The sequence below is a fragment of the Bombina bombina genome, chromosome 1 (assembly GCF_027579735.1).
Source record: "Bombina bombina isolate aBomBom1 chromosome 1, aBomBom1.pri, whole genome shotgun sequence".
Lineage (NCBI taxonomy): Eukaryota > Metazoa > Chordata > Amphibia > Anura > Bombinatoridae > Bombina > Bombina bombina.
Window position 1 is genome coordinate 1,341,103,896 of NC_069499.1, and position 22,360 is coordinate 1,341,126,255.

Below are 22,360 nucleotides of genomic sequence, written 5' to 3' on the forward strand. Positions count from 1 at the left end.
GATGAGATCACAGCAGAAACTGACCATAAGCCTCTGATAACTATTTTCAAGAAACCACTTTTGTGTGCACCAAAACGTCTACAGAGCATGTTGCTCACGTTACAAAATTATTGCCTAAATGTTGTCTATAAACCTGGACCTGAAATGTACATTAGTGACACTCTTAGCAGAGCTACAGCAGCAAGTGGTACACCTGAGAGTGCACAACACACAGTTTGCAATGTTCAACAGGACCTGGATGTCCTGTCGCAGATTAATCATTCAGACTATTTAAACGTCACAGACCAGCGATTGCTTCAGATAAGGCAGCACACAGAAATTGACGAGAGTTTGCAAGTATGTTGTTCTGAATGGTTGGCCAGATTCAAAGGCAGAGGTGCCATTAATTGTAAGAGAATATTGGACTTTCCGAGATGAAATCGGCATTCAGAATGGTGTACTGTACAAGAGGTCAAGGGTCATCATTCCTAAATCATTAAAATCGGAGATGCTGACGCGTATTCATGCCAGTCACATTGGTGGTGAAGTATGCTATAGACAGGCACGAGATACCCTATATTGGCCTCACATGCAAAATGAGATTAGTGACTTTGTTAGCCATTGTTCAGCATGCAATGAATATGCACAGGCACAACAGAAAGAACCCATGATGTCACATGTGCTGCCCACACAGCGTTGGCAAATTGTAAGCATGGATTTATGCTGAATTATGCAGGGTAAGATTTTCTACTAATCGTTGATCACTATTCTGACTTTTGGGAGATTGAGCTCCTTCCTGACCTGTCTTCTGAAACTACAATCAAGCGTTGTAAAGCACAGTTTGCACGTCATGGATAGCCAGACAGGGTAATCTCAGATAATGGACCACAGTTTGCATGTGAGCAATTAAGACGGTTCTCTACAGATTGGGGGTTTGATCATCTTACCTCTTCCCCGCGGCACCCTCAAGCTAATGGCAAAGCGGAATCAGCTATAAAGATAGTGAAGAATCTTTGCAAAAAGATCAAGTATGAAGGTAATGACCCATGGAAAGCCATTCTACATTGGAGGAACACCCCAACTGAAGGCATGGACAGCAATCCTGCACAGCGCTTGATGTCAAGGAGGCTGAAGACTTCATTGCTAGTGGTTAATAAATTACTTGAACCTTGTGTGGTAACAGGGGTACTGGAGAAGCTGCAACGGAGGAAACAGATCTCCAAACTGACATACGATTTGTCTGCCAAAGACTTACCTGAAATAAGCAAAGGAGAGCCAATCTGTATGAAGCCTTTCCCTGGTGACAGGACTGGTCGCTGGAGACTGGGTACCTGTGTTCAGAGGGTTGCTCCTTGCTCATATCTTGTGGATGTGGAAGGCAGTCTCTACCGCCGCAATCGAGTGGACCTGCGAGTGGCAGAACATCTCACCACACAAGCCTATAAGCATCCGGCACTTGAGCAGTCCGAGGCTCTCAATGCACCTAGTCCTACTGGACCACATAAGCAAGGCAGAGACAATACTGCTGTCATATTAGAAGGATACAATGAGGATGCCATAATGCAGCCTCTTATACCAGCAAGTTATTCCGTGCCAAACACACCAGCAGGGAAAGAGGGCAGCTCCTTAACAGCTTCACCCAGGCAAAATCCCTGTGGCCTTGCGTAGTGGTCGAGTTTGAAGACTACCAGATAGACTCAATCTGTAGTGTATCTACTAGTAATGTAGTATGTTATGTTTAAGACTGTTCAGGATCTGTTTTAGGTAAATTGTTAGCAAATTTTGGATTGAATGTAAAAAGGGAAGATGTTATGGAGTTATTATGCAAATACTGTGACTCTGTTTGTTTATGGTAATATTGCATTACCTTATACTTCCGAGCGTATTGACTCCAGCGAATTCGTCGAGATTGATGCAATGATAAATAGGCCACATGGTGTTGTATACTAGTGCACAGGCTCTCACAGCATATGAGCATAGGCCAATAAAAACTTTTACTAGAAGCATTTTTGCTAATAGAAGTATATTGCAAAAATGTTTCTTTTTTTGTTTTGTTAGAAAAACATTTTAATGTGGTTTTTCTGTGGCTTCACAGCGTGTTTCATCAATGATACTACACTGAGAGAATTCAATAGCAGTATTCCAATCCATCAACAAACACTTTTCAAGCAGTTTATTTTCATAAACTAATCTTTCTGGATGAAAAAACCTTAAAATTGTGAAAACTCTTTTGTAAGTGCCACGTATTGCCTGGCTGATTAGCATTTTTCACCAATATTCAAATGTTTGTGCATGTTCAGTTCACATAATTGTTTTCTGGTTTAAAAAGACATAGAAATGCCAAAAGGAAAAACCTCTGGAGCATTTTATCATTGCACCATTGCTTGCATATCACTATGGAGTCGATTCCAACCTATCAGCTGATTGTTTTTTGCAGGTTTTTTGCTGGAAAGGGGCACTTTTCTTTTCAACATGATCACAATAGCGGTCTTCACCTGTTTCTCTGAGCCACAAAAACACATGAAAACCTGTATTTTATAATGATATGAACTATCAGCTTGGTAGTTTCTATCAATCAATGTCAGCACTGGGTGATCATGTGTAGTGCCAATAAGAATATGTTTTTAATTCATTTAAAGGGACATAGAACAAGTTGGGACAGAGACAAAATATAATAATATGTACTTTATTATTTTACCTACAAATTTATGATGCAGTGCCTCGCCATTAACCCTTTCTTTTTAGTTTCTGAATTGTAAAGCTTTAACTTCCCCCACACATTTCCTTTTATAGCTGTATCTATATCTATTGTTATTTTGGTAGAATGCAAAAAGTGCATAGGAATTATCTGCTGGAGCATGCCCAGAAGCTGTGAACTCAGTTGAAATACAATGCCTGTGTCTAAACACTGATAAGGGGGTGGGGTGTAGTTGGCTTCTCCAGGTAGCTCAGCTATGTCATTTATTTAGTTTATTTTTGAAAATTATTTTAAAATACTTGCCAGCAATTTTTAAACAATTTTTTATGCAAACTATTTTTAATTAATTAACCCTTTTAGGATGTGCACAGATCTCAACCTGTTTTATGTCCCTTTAATACTGGTGCTAAATAATAAATATACGACTAGATGACGAGTCTTGCGTTATGAGTAAAAAAGCAGCGTTAAGCCTCATAACGCTGCTTTTTTTTACTACTGCTGGTATTACGAGTCTTGCAGATTTAGGGGCACTGCACACTTTTTTGACCTTACCGCAAATTAACTTACGCAATTTTCGTATAGTCTTTTTCTATGGGACTTCCATAGCGCCGGTATTACAAGCTTGTCCAGGGAGGCCAAAAAGTTAGCGGTACAGCCTATCCCGTCAAGATTCGTACCGCATTTTAAAGTCAGTAGTTATGAGTTTTACACTACAACGCTGTAGCATAAAACTCATAACTAAAGTGCTAAAAAGTACACTAACACCCATACACTACCTATTAAGCCCTAAAACGAGGCCCTCACACATCGCAAACACTAAAATGAAATTATTAACCCCTAATCTGCCGCTCCAGACATCACCGCCACTATAATAAACATATTAACCTAAACCGCCACACTCCCACCTCGGAAACATTAGTTAAATATTATTAACCCCTAATCTGCTGTCCCTAACATCGCCGCCACCTACCTACATTTATTAACCCCTAATCTGCCGCCCCCAACGTCGCCCACACTATATTAAATTTATTAACCCCTAAATCTAAGTCTAACCATAACCCTGACACCCCCTAACTTAAATATAATTAAAATAAACAGAAATAGAAATTACTATCATTACCTAAAAAATTCCTATTTAAAACTAAATACTTACCTATAAAATAAACCCTAAGCTAGCTACAATATAACTAATAGATACATTGTAGCTATCTTAGGGTTTATTTTTATTTTACAGGCAAGTTTGTATTTATTTTAACTAGGTAGAATAGTTACTAAATAGTTATTAACTATTAAATATCTACCTAACTAAAATAAATACAAATTGACCTGTAAAATAAAACCTAGCCTGTCTTACACTAACACCTAACCTAACCCTACAATTAAATAAATTCCCTAAATTAAATACAATTAACTAAATTCAAAACAATTAGCTAAATTACAAAAAAAAAAAACACTAAATTACAGAAAATAAAAAACAAATTACAAGATCTTTAAACTAATAGTTACATTGTATCTAGCTTAGGGTTTATTTTACAGTTAAGTATTTAGTTTTAAATAGGAATTATTTAGCTATTAATAGTAGGTTTTATTTAGATTTATTTTAATTATATTTAAGTTAGGGGGTGTTAGACTTAGGTTTAGACTTAGGTTTAGGGGTTAATAAATTTAATATAGTGGTGGCGACGTTAGGGAAGGCAGATTAGGGGTTAATAATATTTAACTAGTGTTTGCGATGCGGGAGTGCAGCGGTTTAGGGGTCAATATGTTTATTATAGTGGCTGCAACGTTGGGGGTGGCAGATTAGGGGTTAATAAGTGTAGGTAGGTTGCGGCGACATTGGGGGCGGGAGATTAGGGGTTAATAAATATAATGTAGGTGTTGGCGATGTTGGGGGCAGAAGATTAGGGTTTAATAAGTATAATGTAGGTGGCGGCGGTGTCCGGAGCGGCAGATTAGGGGTTAATAAGTATAATGTAGGTGGTGGCGATGTCGGGGGCAGCAGATTAGGGGTTAATAAGTATAATGTAGGTGTTGGCGATGTCGGGGGCGGCAGATTAGGGGTTAATAAGTATAATGTAGGTGTCGGCGATGTCGGGGGTGGCAGATTAGGGGTTAATAAGTGTAAGATTAGGGGTGTTTAGACTCTGGGTTCATGTTAGGGTGTTAGGTGTAAAAATAAAATGTCTTTCCCCATAGCAATCAATGGGGCTGCATTATGGAGCTTTATGCTGCTTTATTGCAGGTGTTAGGCTTTTTTTCAGCCGGCTCTCCCCATTGATGTCTATGGGGAAATCGTGCACGAGCACGTACAACCAGCTCACCGCTGACTTAAGCAGTGCTGTTATTGGAGTGCGGTATGGAGCACAATTTTGCTATAAGCTCACTTCTTGCCTTTTAACGCTGGGTTTCTAAAAACCTGTAATACCAGCGCTGTAGGGAAGGGAGCGGTGACAATAACGTGCAAGTTAGTACTGCACCCCTCATAACGCAAAACTCGTAATCTAGCCATTTGTGAGTTATAAAGGAAACAGAATGATGCCAGAAATTGTGCCTTAACTTCCATAATGATTCCTGTATTAAGAAGAATTAGATGAAATACACAAGAATGAAGCACCTGTTTGCTAAATATTGCATGCTGGGAATTTCTTGCAAGCCTGCCAGCTCATTCACTTATTCACAAGCTCACAAGGAGACAGGAAGGCTTCCAACCAACTCAGTGCAGGAACAACACAATCAAATGTATAATCTTTATAAAAATGGACTGCGTGCTCATTACACTTACATTAAAGGACCAGTCAACACAGTAGATTTGCATAATCAACAAATGCAAGGTAACAAGACAATGCAATAGCACTTAGTATGAACTTCAAATGAGTAGTAGATTTTTTTTTCTGACAACTTTCAGCCAATCACAAATGCATACACGTACCATGTGACAGCTGTCAGCCATTCACAAATGCATACACACTTATTCTTGTACATGCTCAGTAGGAGCTGGTGACTCATAAAGTTTAAATATAAAAAGACTGCACATTTTGTTAATGGAAGTAAATTGGAAAGTTGTTTAAAATAGCATGCTCGATCTGAATAATGAAAGTTTAATTTTGATTGAGTGTCCCTTTAAAGCAAGGATAACTTTTTATCATAACTGCTGCTTAACAACTTTTACGGCCCTCTTACAGGTTAATGTTTATAATATAGAGAGTGACATCATATGATCAGTGATAGCATTGATGATGCTGTAAATTATAACCAAATACTAAAATCGATGGGAAGGAAGGTTACAAAACCTTAAAGGGACACGAAACTCCAAACGTTTTTTTCAGGATTTAGATAGAGCATGCACTTTTAAACAACTTTCCAATTACTTCTGTTATCTTATTTGCTTCATTTCCTTGATATCTTTTGTTGAAGAAGCAATAATGCACTGCTGGGAGCTAACTGAAAGCCAAGGACAAAAGGCATATACATGCAGCCACCAATCAGCAGCTTCTGAGCCTACCTAAGTATACTTTTCAACAAAGGAGAGAACGAGAACAAAACATGTTAGATCATAAAATTAAATTGGAAAGCTGTTTAAAATGGTATACTCTATCTGAATCATGAAAGAAAAAATCTGGGGTGTGTGTCCCTTTAATCTTGTGGCTCTCCCTTCCCCACACTAAGTTTAAGAGCCACTAGTAGAAAAAAGTATATCGTAAAACCCCAATTCCAAAAAGTTGGGACAGTATGGAAAATGCAAAAAAACAAACAAAAAGAGTCATTTGAAAATTCATTTCCCCCTGTACTATATTGAAAACACATTATTAACACATTATTTGATGTTTTACTTTGTGAATTTAATGTATTTGTGAAAATATACACTCGTTTCAAATCTGATGACTGCAACACACTTCAACAAAGTTTTAGGACTAATAGCGATGTGACAAGTTGAAATAAGAAGATGATGTGAAACAGGTGAGACAATCGTGTAATCATAGTATATAAGGAGCCTCCAAAAATGGTTTAGTCCTTCAAGAGCAAGGATGGGTCGAGGCTCGCCAGTCTACCAACAGATGCGTCAGCGAATAATCCAACAACATTCCCCAAAGACAAATCAGTAGGATTTTGGACACTTTACCTTCTACAGTGCACAATACAATTAAAAGATTCAAGGAATATGGTCAAATCTCAGTGTGTAAAATGCGCTTGATCTCCGATCCCTCATGGGCTTGGGAATACTTTGGTAAACCTTTGTCAGTCAACACCATTCGCCGCTGCATCCACAGATGTCAGTTAAGGCTTTACTATGCAAAGCAGAAGCCATACATCAACACTGTCCAGAAGCGCCGTCGGCTTCTCTGGGCTTGGTCTCATCTGAGATGGACAGTAGCACAGTGGAATTGTGTTTTGTGATCCGACGAGTCAACATTTCAAATAGTTTTTGGAAAACACAGCCATTGTGTTTACCGGACCAAAGAGGAAAAGGACCATCCAAGCTGTTATCAGCGTCAGGTCCAAAAGCCAGCATCTGTCATGGTATGGGGGTGTGTCAGTGCCCATGGGGTATGGGTAACTTGCACATCTGTGAGGGCACCATTAATGCAGGAAGATATGTATACATTTTGGATAAACATATGCTGCCTTCCAGATGTCATCTTTTCCAGGGACATCCCTGCATTATCCAAGGACAACGCCAAACCACATTCTGGATTACAAGCGCATGGTTGCATAAGAAGAGAGCGCGGGTGATAGCATGGCCTGCCTGCAGTCCTGACCTATCTCCGATTAAGAATGTGTGGCTCATTATGAAGCACAAAATAAGGGGAAAATTCTGCTTGCTAAGCCTAACCAACTGGTGTCTATTTATTAATGTGCGAGCGGACATGATACGATGTAGCGTATCATGTCCGCCTCACATCGATAAATGCCGACAGCATACGCTGTCAGCATTTATCATTGCACCAGCAGTTTTTGTGTGCAGATTCGCAGCCACTAGCAGGGGTTGTCAATCAGCCCAAACGTATTCGATCGGGTTGATTTCTGTCCGCGGCTTTAGAGCAGGCGGACAAGTTATGGAGCAGAGGTCTTTAAACTTCTGATTCCGGCGAGCCTGAAGGTTTTCCGGAAACAAGGGGCATCAAGCTCTATTCGGAACTTGATGATTCGGCCCTTTTTGTTTGATTTTTTGCATTTTTCATACTATCCCAACTTTTTCAGAATTGGGGTTGTACAATTCTAGCTGATATGTCTCTGATCTGCCTGTTCCTGCCTAAACCAAGGGATCCAGAAGATTATGTTAATGTTAAATTAAAGTGACACAAAACCCAAAATTTTTCTTTCATGATTCAGATAGAGCATACAATTTTAAGCAACTTTCTAATTTACGCCTATTATAAATGTTTCTTCATTCTCTTGCTATCTTTATTGGAAAAAGCCGGCATTTAAGTATATGAGACGGCCCGTTTTTGGTTCAGCACCTGGGTAGCACCTGCTGATTGGTGGCTAAATGTTTATATTAGTATATGTTTATAAGGATGTAACTGGATCTGGCTGGAGGTCGGTGTGGTAACTTTTATACCTTTTCTGTTTTCTGAAGGGGCGGTGTACAGGACAATTTTCCAGTGGTGCTGCAGGTAAACCTACCAGTGCTGGGGCGTGCAATGTGATCCAACTGCATAAGATTTAGCTCACATGGGGCATGACAAAGGGTTTACAGATAATGCTCTGTATTAGAAATAGTGATCCCACAAGCTGATGTAACTGAAGATGAAGGCTATTAACCCTTTAACTGCTAAAATAGAAGTAATTGAGTAGAAAATGAGAGCTGTGAATTGACCTGCAGACTATTAGTTTAATTTGGAGAATAACATTTTTTGTAATGTATCAGCTGGGTAAGAGATATGAGCTTCTTTGTATATCATTGCTCAGGCTAGAGCTAAATGTTCTGACTATCATAAACACTTTATGTACCTGCATCATTATCTTATTTATAAGTTATCAATGCTCTACAAAAAAGGTCTTGCACGATAGTTGTGAGGTTCTCCACAGATTAATGTGAGGGGTGTTTGAGAAGTGATTTAGCTCCAGTACATGGGGATGATCTCTTATAGTATCTGCAGGTTATTACTTGTGGTAGAACTGTGAGATGCACTGCTGCTCATATTTAGAAGGGTTAGGTGCTCCCTAGACATTGTTTAATAGTTGTCAAATGCTCTGCAGAGCATCACTGGAACAGATATGTAATTACATGCAGAGCATCTTAAAGCGGCATTACATTGCAGTACTACCTTTAAGATGATCTTCAGACCATTACTAGATTTAGTGAATATCCTATAGACCACTAATTTGTCTCTGTAATTGTCAATAAAGAAAAACTTGAGTTCCTATGGTAGGACAAACTGCAGAACATTACTTGGCCTTGAGATCTGACAATTTCTGAAGATTATTGCTAAATTTATAGGAATTATATGCTAGGCATGCGATTACTGGATCTATGAGTCCTCAGATCCTTAGCAGTTTATTGAAGGTATTGTGAGAAATACTCTGCAGAATGCAGATTATTATTTGGTTATGAGTTATAAGATGCACTAGTATAAATTATGTAAAATTGTGTTAACACCATTTCCCGGGTTAGGAATAGTTCTGCAATTTATTAGTGTGACTTGAAGTGTCATATGCTCTGCATAACCTTAATGGTGTTAGGGGTCTAAATGCAAGGAATATCCTGGGGATATGAGTTACCAAAGTTAGAGCAATGAGTGGTTCAGTCAGTTATGTCTATGGTTAGAGAGGTGAGATTTTCTGTGGACCAATATGTGATTTATAGGAGTAGAATTATCTTCAGTTTAGGCTTTGATTATGGTTGTGAGGCTTTATATATCATGTTATCATCTGGAGTCCAGATGTATCTTACTTTTCCCTACTTTTGTTAGGTGATGCAAAGATTCAAGAAACCACGCAGGACAAGAGGTGGGTGTGACAGAAGACTTATAGATCCCAAATGTATTAAACACATTAGTGATTGACTTTTTTATAATATATATTATTAGACCCTTATTAGCCAATTAGTCCTAAATGGTGTACTATATACCCTTTATTCCATGAATTTTGTTTTGTCTCTATTGATATCTTACAATTATTTCTAAAGAAATAAACCCTAATATTCCAATAATGAGCAGATTTATAAGAAAGGAAACCCCAACACAATGATATGGGCCTATGTCTGTGATAAGTAAATCATGGAATGTATCTATGGGAGCTTATTGAATTTCTATGGGACTTAATTGCTTAACTTCTGGGCAAACACTATTACTGGAAGTCTTGTAGAAACCCTCTCTAATTCTGCACTTTATTGTGTTCTTTCTTTTGTAGTGCTGGAGGAGTACTCAGCTGGCTGGCACAGGGTTTGGGCAAAGTAGTCCCTCAGCCTGTTGATAGCCCCACCCTAGCTCGTGCAAACAATGAGAACATAGAACCAGCAAGAGACCAGGTACAAGTATGCTCCTGACATAAATTGAATCCAATATGATTTGCATTATATATATATACTGTATATATATAGTGGCCAGAGCTTGTGTTATGAAGACCTCATTATACTCTAGAGATACTGGGTCCCAATTATATACAGTATCTGTAGAAGAGGGTCTTGTCATATGACAAGTTATTAATGGACACAACATTCTTCATGATGTCCAAGAGCTCATGAGGCATAGACATCCTAAAAACAGTGATATGAGGAATGCCCTTTAAAACATTGTGAGAATAAAATATTACCCATGTGACATCATGACATCCAAGAGTTTATGGTACCTCAGTGGATCAGAAGTCCCATAAAATATTCTTATACTGAGGCTTGCAAGATGTGTGTACTCCTTGAATCATTATTTAAACACATGTTGTAATGGTGTTGTTTTCTTGCTGAGGTTGATTACAAAAAGATGATAGTTTTACTAGGGATTAAGCTATTTACCATGCAAAGAGTTAAATGTTTGCTCCATCAGATCATTGGAACATAGCAAATAATACCAACTTAAATTGTAGATATTTATAGGGAAAAGAACATGCTCTTGTTCTTATGTATGTAATTGTATCAATATCAACCCTGCAATGCAATGTGTTTAACCCCTACACATTAGCATTTGCTGGTATTACTCAGTTGAGCGCAAATATCGCTTTTTGCGCTCAACTTGTAATCTAACCCAATGTGTCAAAATACCTCTAGATAAATATTTTTATGTGACTAAATTCTACAAATATGTACTTTTGTGCAGCAGTTTTGAATTAGGTGACCGCTATTTAGCTTACAGTCCAAGCATAGCAACTTTTAGCGTTAAACCAATAATTCCATCTTTGTAGTATTTGGCCTTAATTTACTTGTAACTGTTTGTCTAAATGGTGTATGGGTGCATTTAACAAGAGAGCGGACAATTAAGGTGAAACCAATAGTAAACAAAAATGCTTGTGTCATTTAAGCATGGAAACTGAAAAACCTCAGTCCTTAAGAGATACAATTTATATTCCTATTTAAACTGCACTACAAACAATATATAAAACACAAAAGTGAATTAAACTTTGCACTGACTAAATTTTTGTGATGTTGTTAAATAATGTGAGTTTTATTCACTTTAGACACTGGGGCCAATTTATCAACAGTTGGACGGACATGATCCACTGTAGCGGATCATGTCTGCCCAACATCGCTGAATGCCGACAGCATATGCTGTCGGCATTAAACATTGCACAAGCAGTTCTGGTGAACTGCTTGTGCAATGTCGCCCCTGCAGATTCGCGGCTAATCGGCCGCTAGCAGGAAGGTGTCAATCAACCTGATCGTATCCGATCAGGTTGATTGCTGTCCGCTGCCTCAGAGATGGCGAGCTAGTTAAGGAGCAGCGGTCTTAAGACCACTGCTTCTTAACAACTGTTTCCGAAGAGCCTGAAGCCTTGCGCAGAATCAGCGGGATCAGGGGCCATTCGGCCCTTGTTAAATCGGCCTCATTGTGTTTGATATTTGTTATAACAATTTAAATAGCTTCCATATAAACGTATGTGTTTTGTAAAAATATTCCGTTAAAACTGACTATAAGTCGTATTGAGTAATATCTTGAACTGTATTCATACTATATTGAAGAGAAGAAATTGACTGATGTCAGAGTAGCCGCATGTTTTTAAACAAACTATAGCTAGCCCTATGCCTAGTTGAGTGTGCTGTTTATTTTATTTTTTTGTTTTATGTTTAGCTTTGTGTGTTGTTACAAACAATTACTTTTGTTATAATTACATTTATTTCTGGGTAACAGTTACTCTGTTTGTCCTTTTACAGAAAAAGGTTGAGGATGAAACAGGTAAGTAATTAGCAGATCATAATCTGTACAATTATCCGTTATTATTCATATGAGTAAAGTGGGTTACCAGTGTGATTTCTTGTGCAGACCTATAGGAAACAGCTTAACTAACACCTAGATTACGAGTTTTGTGTTGCGGCTTTTAACGCTGAAAAAATGGCAATTTCAGCGTAAAAGCAGTAACACACTTTTGGGAGTCGTGTCGGTATAGCTATACCACAAGCATTTTAGCCTGTAACGCAACGTCAATCCCGCACTCAAAAAATATACCGACACGATCCATACCGCCATCTGAAAGCAGTAGTTATAGATTTTGTGTAACAAACATGTTTCACAAAACTCATAACTATAGTGTTACAAAGTACGCTAACACCCATAGCTATACCAAAAGCATTTTAGCCTGTAACGTCAATCCCGCACTCAAAAAATATATACTGACATGATCCATACCGCCATCTGAAAGCAGTAGTTATGGATTTTGTGTAACAAACATGTTTCACAAAACTCATAACTATAGTGTTACAAAGTGCACTAACACCCATAAACTACCTATTAACCCCTAAACCACAGCCCTCCTGCATTGCAAACACTATATTAAACTTATTAACCCCTAATCTGCCTCTGTCAGGGTTTTTTCCCTGTTTTGTTTGCCATGTGCTACTGGCAGCCATTTTACTCACCTCTCTTGCTGACTATGGTGCATTGTGGGTGATGCTGCTCATTTCCTGCACTTCCTTTTATGGCCAGACTGGTGTACATCATCCGTGTGAGACAGGATGCAGTCTCAGAATTGTGATGTCATCACTTATTATTTAAAGGGCCTCTGTTCAGTATGCTTTGCCTTTGCGTTGTCTCAGACCTGTTTGTGAGAGTTCCTGTGTATTACCTGGCTGGCTGACGTCCTTCCTGGTTCCTGATCCCTGGCTTGTTCCTGACTCTGCTGTTTTCCTTGTTCCTGTTTCCGGCTCGTCTGACTATTCGCTTTGGCTCCTGACTCGGCTCGTCTGACTACCAGCTCTGGTTTTGACTCCTGGCTTGTTATTTGACTTGTGGACTTTTTATTATTTTTTGCTATTAATAAAAGTGTGATTATTTTTGCACTTCTCGTCTCAGTCTGATTCCTGGCACCCTGACAGCCGCCCACCCACATCGCGACTATTCAATAAAGTTATTAACCCCTAATCTGCCGCCCACCCACATCGCCAAAACTATTTAAATATATATATATATATATATATTTTTTTTTTTTAAGTTTTTATTGAGGTTTCAGTAGTCAATACAAGGAAATAAAATGTAGGGTCAAGATACATAAGTGATTATATCACACAAAGTTTACATGCCGCTGGTTGATAAACTAATAATAAAGACAGGCCTATTAAAGACACAAACTTTTGTATAACATACAAGAAACTAAAACAAAGCAGATCGCAAGTGCACCAATAAGACAATATTTGATAAAACTTTATAGAGCTGGAACTAACTGGCAAGGGCTAAGACCTATAAAAGAATATGTACCCTATATGGGAAGGTGGTGTAACTGGTAGGAATATAAACTTAACTTTAAGCCCCCATCTCTTACTATAGTAAGGCCAGAGGTAGGATAAGGCCAGGGGTAAAATAAAATATGGAAATTCAATTATATCTATAACAAAACACGGAAAATTATTTGTCACTATTGTTAGAGAGATAAGTCACAGAGTCACCAGAGATTCTAGCCCACTTCCATCCTCAGGCTTTGTAAGGGTATATGGCTGCCAATAAAGGTGCAATATAGGAGATGCAGAGAAATGTAGCAGGGCAACTGCCACCGTATACTTAAGTCAAGAGTCAAAACTATATGCAATTGCCAAAATCCAATTTTCACTATTTGTTTGTTGGGAGCAGTAAAGGCCATACTAAAAAAGCCAACAGCATAAGCTCCCTGCAGGAACCCATCTCCGGGAGGCGGCATCAGCAAAATCAAGTCCGCCACTGCTTGGAGCTGCGGGTTGCAACTCTCAATGGCCTCCACAGCTGACTCGGCGAGCAACCCGGCTTGACAGTGCTCTGGTATGTCGGATCCTATCTGGAAAGGCCTTTCCTCACTTTTTGCAGTACAGATGGAGTCCACTTTGCCTTCTCCTTCTGTGGTAAGCTGAGCAGCAGGGCTGCGCCCCATCTCAGCCCCTGTAAGCAAAATGTGTGTAACGTTCCCAGGGTTAGTTACATCAACTATGTGCCGGTGAGGGTCAATGGTAGTGGTCTGATCTAGTAGCGTTTTCGTCACAGGCCCTCGTTCAGGAGGTAAGTCCCAGACAGTTGAGGCTGTAGTTGGTGATTGCGGCTTCCGACTGATGTGGCCACATTCCGCTCTGAGAGCGTTCCAGCTATCTTGGAATATTACTGTGAGACTTTCAAAGTGTGCAGCAAGCAGCGTCTCCACCTCTTGTAACGATAGACTAGCAGACTCCATTTTGTTAAAGCAGCGTATAGTTGCCGTAGATTAGTGTACTCCTTTCTGTACGTCTGGCAAACTAGTGAGTCCAAGCAGTCACCCCTATGTGTTCGTAGAAAAATCTTGGTTTGTGTCCCCACAGTTCCTATTTGTACAGTTACCAGAACTGCTCTACCCGGATAACCGGGGGGGGGGTGTCAGAGAGAGAGTAGTATGGCCGCCGCCTTCCCTCTAACAGTCCAGACTTGGGCTTCTGAAGAGGCAAATCTGTAAAAAATGATATCGATCAAAACAGTAATGTGTCCTAAGTCTGAATTTGCAGGTTGTTTGAGCAGTTAGGTCAAATAGCCTCCGATAATCGGCGGATTATACTGATGATAAGCAGAGCTCCAAGTATTGCAGCCGTTCATGGCTGCCGCCCGGACACACCCCCTATTTAAATATATTAACCCCTATTCCGCCGCACCCCGTCATCGCCGCCACTACATAAAGTTATTAACCCCTAAATCTCCGGCCTCCCACATCTCCGCCACTAAATAAACCTATTGACCCCTAAACCGCCGACCCCCACTTCGCAAAACACTAAATTAAACTATTAACCCCTAACCTAACACCCCCCTAACTTTAAATTAAAATTACACTACTACGAAAATTTTTAAAAAAAATTAATTTATTTTTATAGGGCTATTAGATGAGTTGTAATTGTTTTTTTTATTTTTATTTTTAGATATTTTAATTGTTAGTATTTTTAATTTAACAGAAGAGTTATGTTAGGTTAATTTATAGTTTAATGTTAGGTTTATATTTATTTAACAGGTAAGTTTTTATTTATTTAAATAGAGTTATAGGGGGAAATTTATCAAGCATTCAACACTGTATTCTCAATATTATCCGCATCTAAATTCACTTCCGAATTATTAATCTAATTTATGAAACAGTAATTGGTGCTTAGAAACGATATATTTCTAAATCCGTCAATATGTCCGCAGCTCTAACGCCGAGATACGTTCGAACATCTATACGATTATTTTTCTACAGTATTCGATGTAATCTACGCTATTATTCAATTTATCATCCTGTCAACAATTCTATCCGGGCATCGTATTTCCTCACGTATGCGCTTTTCTATACGCATATTCTGTGGTCGCGAAATATATCTTCAAGCAGCATTTATAACGCATATATTAATCAGTTATGGAAATTGTTATTGCAATGTTTCATACTATTTATATGCGTCGAATGGAACGAAGAATAGATGGTCAAGCTGTTCAACAGATAGATAGGCTTCAAAGAAGGCGCAGAAGGATTCCAAGGTTTTTTCGTCCCAGATCAGGACTTGATGCACTTTCTGACATTGACATCATCAGGCGTTTTAGATTGAGTAGAGAATCAATTGAAAGGCTATACAATCAAATATCTGGTCAACTTGAACCCATTACTTTTCGGACACATGCTCTGCCTGGAATGTTGAAGCTGTTGGCTGTTTTACATTTTCTAGCAACTGGTTCCTTTCAATCAGTTACTAGTGTAGTTGTTGGCATGAGCCAGCCTTCTTTTTCACGCCACCTAACTACAGTGATTGATGCTCTTTTGTCAGTTTTCAAACGGTATGTTTTTTTACCAAATACTGCTGAAGAATGGCATTCTGTAAAGCTTAATTTTTTTAGACTTGCTGGAATCCCAAATGTGTTGGGTGCAATTGATTGTACTCATGTCAGAGTAAGGCCACCACATCTAAAAGAAGAAATGTATCGCAACCGCAAGTTTTATCATTCTTTGAACATCCAGATGGTTTGTGATGCTGGTTTGAAAATCATGAGTGTCCGTTCAGGATTTCCAGGATCATGTCATGATTCATATATTCTCAAACAGTCTGCCCTATATAATAAATTTGAGGAAGGACAAATGCCTGAAGGATGGCTACTAGGTATGATTATGAAAATTAAAAACGAAACCTTCTAATGTGCGTTAATATTAACTCACAATATTGTAATTTTTTGTGCAGTGTATAATATCAATAGATTTTAAAATACAGTATATACCCTGTTTTTATTTATTTATTCTGTTTGCTGCAGCACCAAGGTCAATGGATTTTTAGTTCCATACCTTTTTTAAAATACCTATCTATCTATCTATCTATCTCTCTCTATATATATATATATATATATATTTATATATTTATATATATATATATATATATATATATATATATAGCGATATAATTAAATTTTTATTAATACCAATATATATGTACAATTTAAAACATAAAAATGGTTGCAAGTAAAAAGTGTATCTGAACACATTTAAATTTGTATAACTCTTTTTATTTTTCAAAAGGAGATGCAGGATATTCCTGTAGGAACTGGCTACTTACTCCTGTAAATATTCCACGCACAAGATCTGAAATGCGGTACAATGATGCACACAAAACAACTCGATGTGTGATTGAGAGGACCTTTGGAATGCTCAAAAGCCGTTTTCGTTGTCTAGATGAATCCGGAGGCACTCTTCAATACGTTCCTGAGAAAGTGGCTGTTATGGTGTTGGTCTGTTGCATGTTGCATAACATCGCTTTGCGACAATCAAACATAGAGGAACTGGAAATAATAACACCAGATGAAGATGGTGTTGAATCTGTTCCTCAAGATGTAGTTGAAGGGGGTACACATGCACGTAACCAGTTGATACAAACTCATTTCGTAGGTGAATAAAATAAAAATTATGTATGATTTATGTATTGATTCTATAATTTTTAGCAATAATTATTTATAAACAATCTCTTCTTATATTCACAGGTTAACTAGAAAATGTTTCTAAGTTCAAGCATGAAAATCTATAATTCAAAAATGAGAAACGTTCTCCACAAAATTATTCACAATTTAGATGATGAGAGTGATGTGTAATTCAAAAATAAATATGTTCTGATTGATACAGTTGAAAAAAAAAATATTTGCATATGTTGTCTTTTCTTCTATTTGTTATTTGTTTAAAAAAATTAAAATAAAATCAAATTTTTTTTTAATTTATTTTTTTTACTAACGACTTACAATATAGTTGTTGAAAATAAGTTGTATCCTTGAACAGTGTGCAATTAAGAAAACAGGTTCTGTGATTCTAAACTTTTTATTATTGTTGAAAACAAGCACTAGCTTTGTATATATTTGCAAGCCAGATACAGCTTTTGGAACCTATAAATTAAGAACAAACCTTGCCTAGACGTATGGCAATGCAATTGGAATAAAATGTAAGCTAGTCAAGTATAAAATGCATAAAACATATCAACCCCCTAGCTATAGTGTTGATGCTACACACTGCAAGAAAACAAACCTTGACAGGAGAGATGTTTTAAAAATTGAAACAGTCGAATTACATTTTATTGCATTCAATAGTAACCTTTTCATAACTATATGAACATCATAATATATTAAAATTTTATCAAAACAAGAAGGCAACATATAAAAACATTTTATTAAAATTTTCTAATAACTAGATAACCATCAATATATAATATAACAATGCAATTTAAATAACTAATAAACTTATTTAAACATATATGAAACTTTCGCTAATAATAAGATGCAAGAATAACAATTGAAACAGAATTTAATATACATGTATTGAATAACATTCTAATCTAATGAGGATGCAAATTATGTGAACCGAATAAGTTTTAACAAACTATCTGTCTCTTAACACATTTATCATAAAATAATATAAACTCAAACATTGATTTATAAATAAAAAAAGTTTTCCTGAATTTACTCAAATGATTGACATATTACGTCATTTCCTTCAAGATTAGAAACTCGTTAGCAAGATGTCGCAACGTTCTCCGTTCACTGCTGGAGAGCTAATTATTTTAGTTTATGGGATGGAGAAATATTTTCCAAAAAGAATAGGAGGTGTTAGATCTGTCAAACAAGATCAACGCGATTATCTTGTTTATGAGATAATACGCAGGATGTATCGGGTATCGGGAATAAAAAGAACAAGAAGACAGTGCCTTCAACGCTATTCGGATCTACGTAGACGTGAAAAGGAGTACCATACTAGGATTAGAAGTCTCATTAGAGTTTGTAAGTGTTGACTACATACACTATTTCTAATAGATATTGTATTTTGATTCAATTTCTACGTTTAAAACGGTTTAGTTAAATAATGTTATGCGTTTGTTCTGACGCATTATGATAATTTTAAAGATAGATATAAATAAAGTGATAGAACTTTATAGATATAGACAGATATACTATATATAAATAATAATCAATATATAGAACTATAATGAGAGATAAAAAGATAGATCTAAAAATATAAAGAAAAAGAATATAGAAAAATATAGATCTAAAGATAAAGGGATAAATAGTGATAGACTTAATGGTTGTTAATTTAATCAAAGAGAAATAGAAAGAGCTATAGAGATTTGAATTACAAATTGATAGCGATAAACAGAAATAGATATAGAAAACTATACATCTAGAGTTAAAAACACAATGAAAAATTAAGTCCCAGAAAAAAAAGATACAAAGTTATAGATAGAGAATATAGTTTTTAAAGAGTAAACTAAATTAATAAAGAAATACAAAGAAATAGGACAGATTAAGAGAGTTCAATTAATAGAAAAAAGAGAAAGAGAGACACATATAGAAAGTAATAAAATTACTTTGTTAAAAATAATATTTATAATAACAGTGACAGAAATAGAAAGCAATATTGGAAGAGAGAGATAGAGAGAAATATAGTGCGAGGGGGAGAGAGAGAGAAATAAATAGATAAAAATATTTACAATTAGAAATATAAATAAAGAAATAGGAGAGAAAGTGAGAGATAGAGCTAGCAAAAGAGAGAGATAGAGAGAGAGAAAGAGAGAGGGAGAGAGAGAAATACAAAGATAGATAGATATAGATAGATATAGACTTGTAAATGTTGAGATATGAAAAGAAAAATATAGAGAGATACAAAGATAGATATAAATAAACAAAATGATATCAAATAAATGATAAATCTAGAAATATGAAATAGAAAGAATGATAAGAGATAGAGAAAGATAAAAGAGTTCAAGAGATTTATCTTTATATATAAATAGTAAAGTTTAGATAGATATAAATAATATAATTGAAAAATAGATTCAACTCCAAAAAATAATAATTATTATAAATATATATATATATATATATATATAAATATATATATATATATTTATATATATATATATAGAGAGAGAGAGAGAGAGCTCTATCTCATTCTATCTTTTCTTATTAATCTTTGTTCAAAATATTTATTTATTCTGATTTTATTCATTAATGGAAATGTGATTACAGATACCAAAAGAAGAAAGGAAAAGAATAAGAGTGCTCCACGATACCTGAGACCAATAATGGCTTTTACCCCAAACAGTAATGCACAATCTCCTCCACTTCCTATAACTTTAATGGAAAATAATGATCTGAACACAGAAATTCAAGATCCATTAACTACTGATATGGACAATCAATATGAATGTGAAGTAACTTTGACAGCTGAAAATGATCAGGAAAATGTCATTGATGGAATTGGATCTAGTGAATGTGAGTGTCAATCTAATTATACATTTTTTCACTGTATAAAAATAGAGTAAAGATAAGTAATTTTCTTTAGTTGATAAAGATGTTATAAAATCGAAATACATCAAAATGTGTATATCTCTAAATTCTAATTCCATTCATTTTCTTCAATATAAATTAATAATTTTGATTTGTTCTTATTTATCTTCCTTATATTACAGCCGTGCCTGAAAAAAAGCAAGATACAACAACCAAAAATAGTTTTGTAAAAAAACTAAAAAAATTTAAGAAAAAATTATTGAAGATGAACAAGGAGATTGATAAAATGATTTCAATACTAGAAAAATGTTGATTGAAAAAATAATAATTTTACTTTATTATAATTTGTGAATGTTCTATTAATATTCTATGTCAAGACTATTATATATGTCATTTTTATTTTTTAAATATGACTTATTGATGTTCAGTAATTTTGAATATTTTGATAAAAATTAGTGATTAAAACTAATTATTAAAGAAAAAATAAATATTTTGTTTCAACCGTTCTAATCTTTTTTTTTAATAGCGTTCACATATATTTTTTGGCTTAGTAGTTCAAATGTTATAAGTTCTACAACTTGTATTCAAACAACGATTATAATGCATAGTGATCAATATATTAATTTATAATTTTGTTTTATTATTTCAAGACCAACATATATATTATTGATCACATTAGCATATATCTTGAAAATTATATATATATATATATATATGTATGTATATATTGTTCTCTCTATATATATATATCTATATACACACACACTGAATAATATTTATATTTATATTAATGAACTAAAAATATCTAAATAAATATATATATATATGTATAGTTACCTAACTATATATATATATATATATATATATATATATATATATTGATCAAAGATCTCTTTTTCTATCTATCTATCTATCTATCAATCTATCTATATATATATATATATATAAAAATTATATATATATATATTCATCAATATATATATATATATATTTTATATATAAAATAACTCATTGTAATAAGTAATAATTGTAATTGTTATATATATATATATATATATATATATATTTTTTTTTTTTTATCCATGACTCTATCAATCAATACTATTAAAATATTAATAGTTTTGGTTGATTATGTACAAACAAATACAACATATACAAACCTTGCAATCTATGTTTATGTATATAACTCACTCTCTCTCTGTCTCACTATATATATATATATATATATATATATATATATATATATATATATATATATATATATATATATATACAATTATAATTTATATATAGACATTGAGAGAGAGATAATTTTGATATATTTATATATATAGACATACATATTTGGATTGTAAATTATATATAATTATATTGAATCTAAATATATATAAATATATATATAGAGAGTGATATAAATATATTTATCTAAAGAAACATATGTATGTATGTATCAATATATATATATATATATATATATATTATAATTTTTTTTTAAATTATTAGATTTCTATATTTAAATAAATAACTTGTTTATAACAATTTAAATGAGAACAGAATAAACTATATTCAAACATTATTATTATAAAATTTAAATAGCAATGTAAAATTATGGCTATTCTTGAAATTGTGGGTTTGGTGATGATGATGCGGAGAATAAGTTTGATATTGATTCTACGCATTTACTTAAATTTTCAAAACCAGCTCTAAATATCTCATTTCTTTCCCTTTCAATTTCTATTTTTTGCTCCTCTATTCTTATCCTATCCTTTAAAAAATTTCCAAACATCTCAATTACTTTGTTTTGTTCATCCCTAAAATTGCGTGCTATTCCCACCATCTCCTGTAATGCGTCTGTCTCAGGGGCAGCTTCAATTGGATTATTAGCTATATTAGCAGCATTTTCAATTTCAGGTATTGGTGTAGACATTGTAGACTCTGGTTGTTGATGGGACCTTGATTGGGCAGATGTATTTGTCCCTGACAAGGACTCTTCAATTATAGTCATTTGTGAATCTTCTTCTAAAGGGTCTACAGTCCTTAGTATTATTTCCCCACTACTAATATCATCTTGTGTGTTTTCTTCTTCGTTACCTACAAATAAATATAGAAAATAAATATATAGATAAAACATCGAATATATGTATGTAATTTATGTTTTACATATAAATTTGACAATAAAAACATTCTAAAATATTTAAAATTAAAAATATATATATATATATTCATTTTTATTAAAAGATAGCCAATACAGATCTTACTCAATTTTATTTGGAAAAAAAAAATAATTTTGATTTTCAAATCAATTTCTAAAAATGTAAGATTTGTATTTGATTATCATTTTTTC

General features: G+C 34.9%; 2 protein-coding genes across 2 annotated transcripts in view; one reads left to right on the plus strand and one right to left on the minus strand.

Moving 5' to 3' along the window:
- Positions 1–22,360, minus strand: part of USB1 (U6 snRNA biogenesis phosphodiesterase 1) — a 598,389-nt gene that overhangs the window by 355,162 nt on the left and 220,867 nt on the right. The gene's annotated exons all lie outside the window — the stretch shown is intronic.
- On the plus strand, positions 16,701–17,459 carry LOC128649372 (putative nuclease HARBI1). The gene is made up of 2 exons (XM_053702610.1): positions 16,701–17,140; positions 17,233–17,459. Exons 1-2 carry the CDS (start codon positions 16,843–16,845, stop codon positions 17,235–17,237), a joined length of 303 nt encoding a protein of 100 aa, XP_053558585.1. The 5' UTR covers positions 16,701–16,842; the 3' UTR covers positions 17,238–17,459.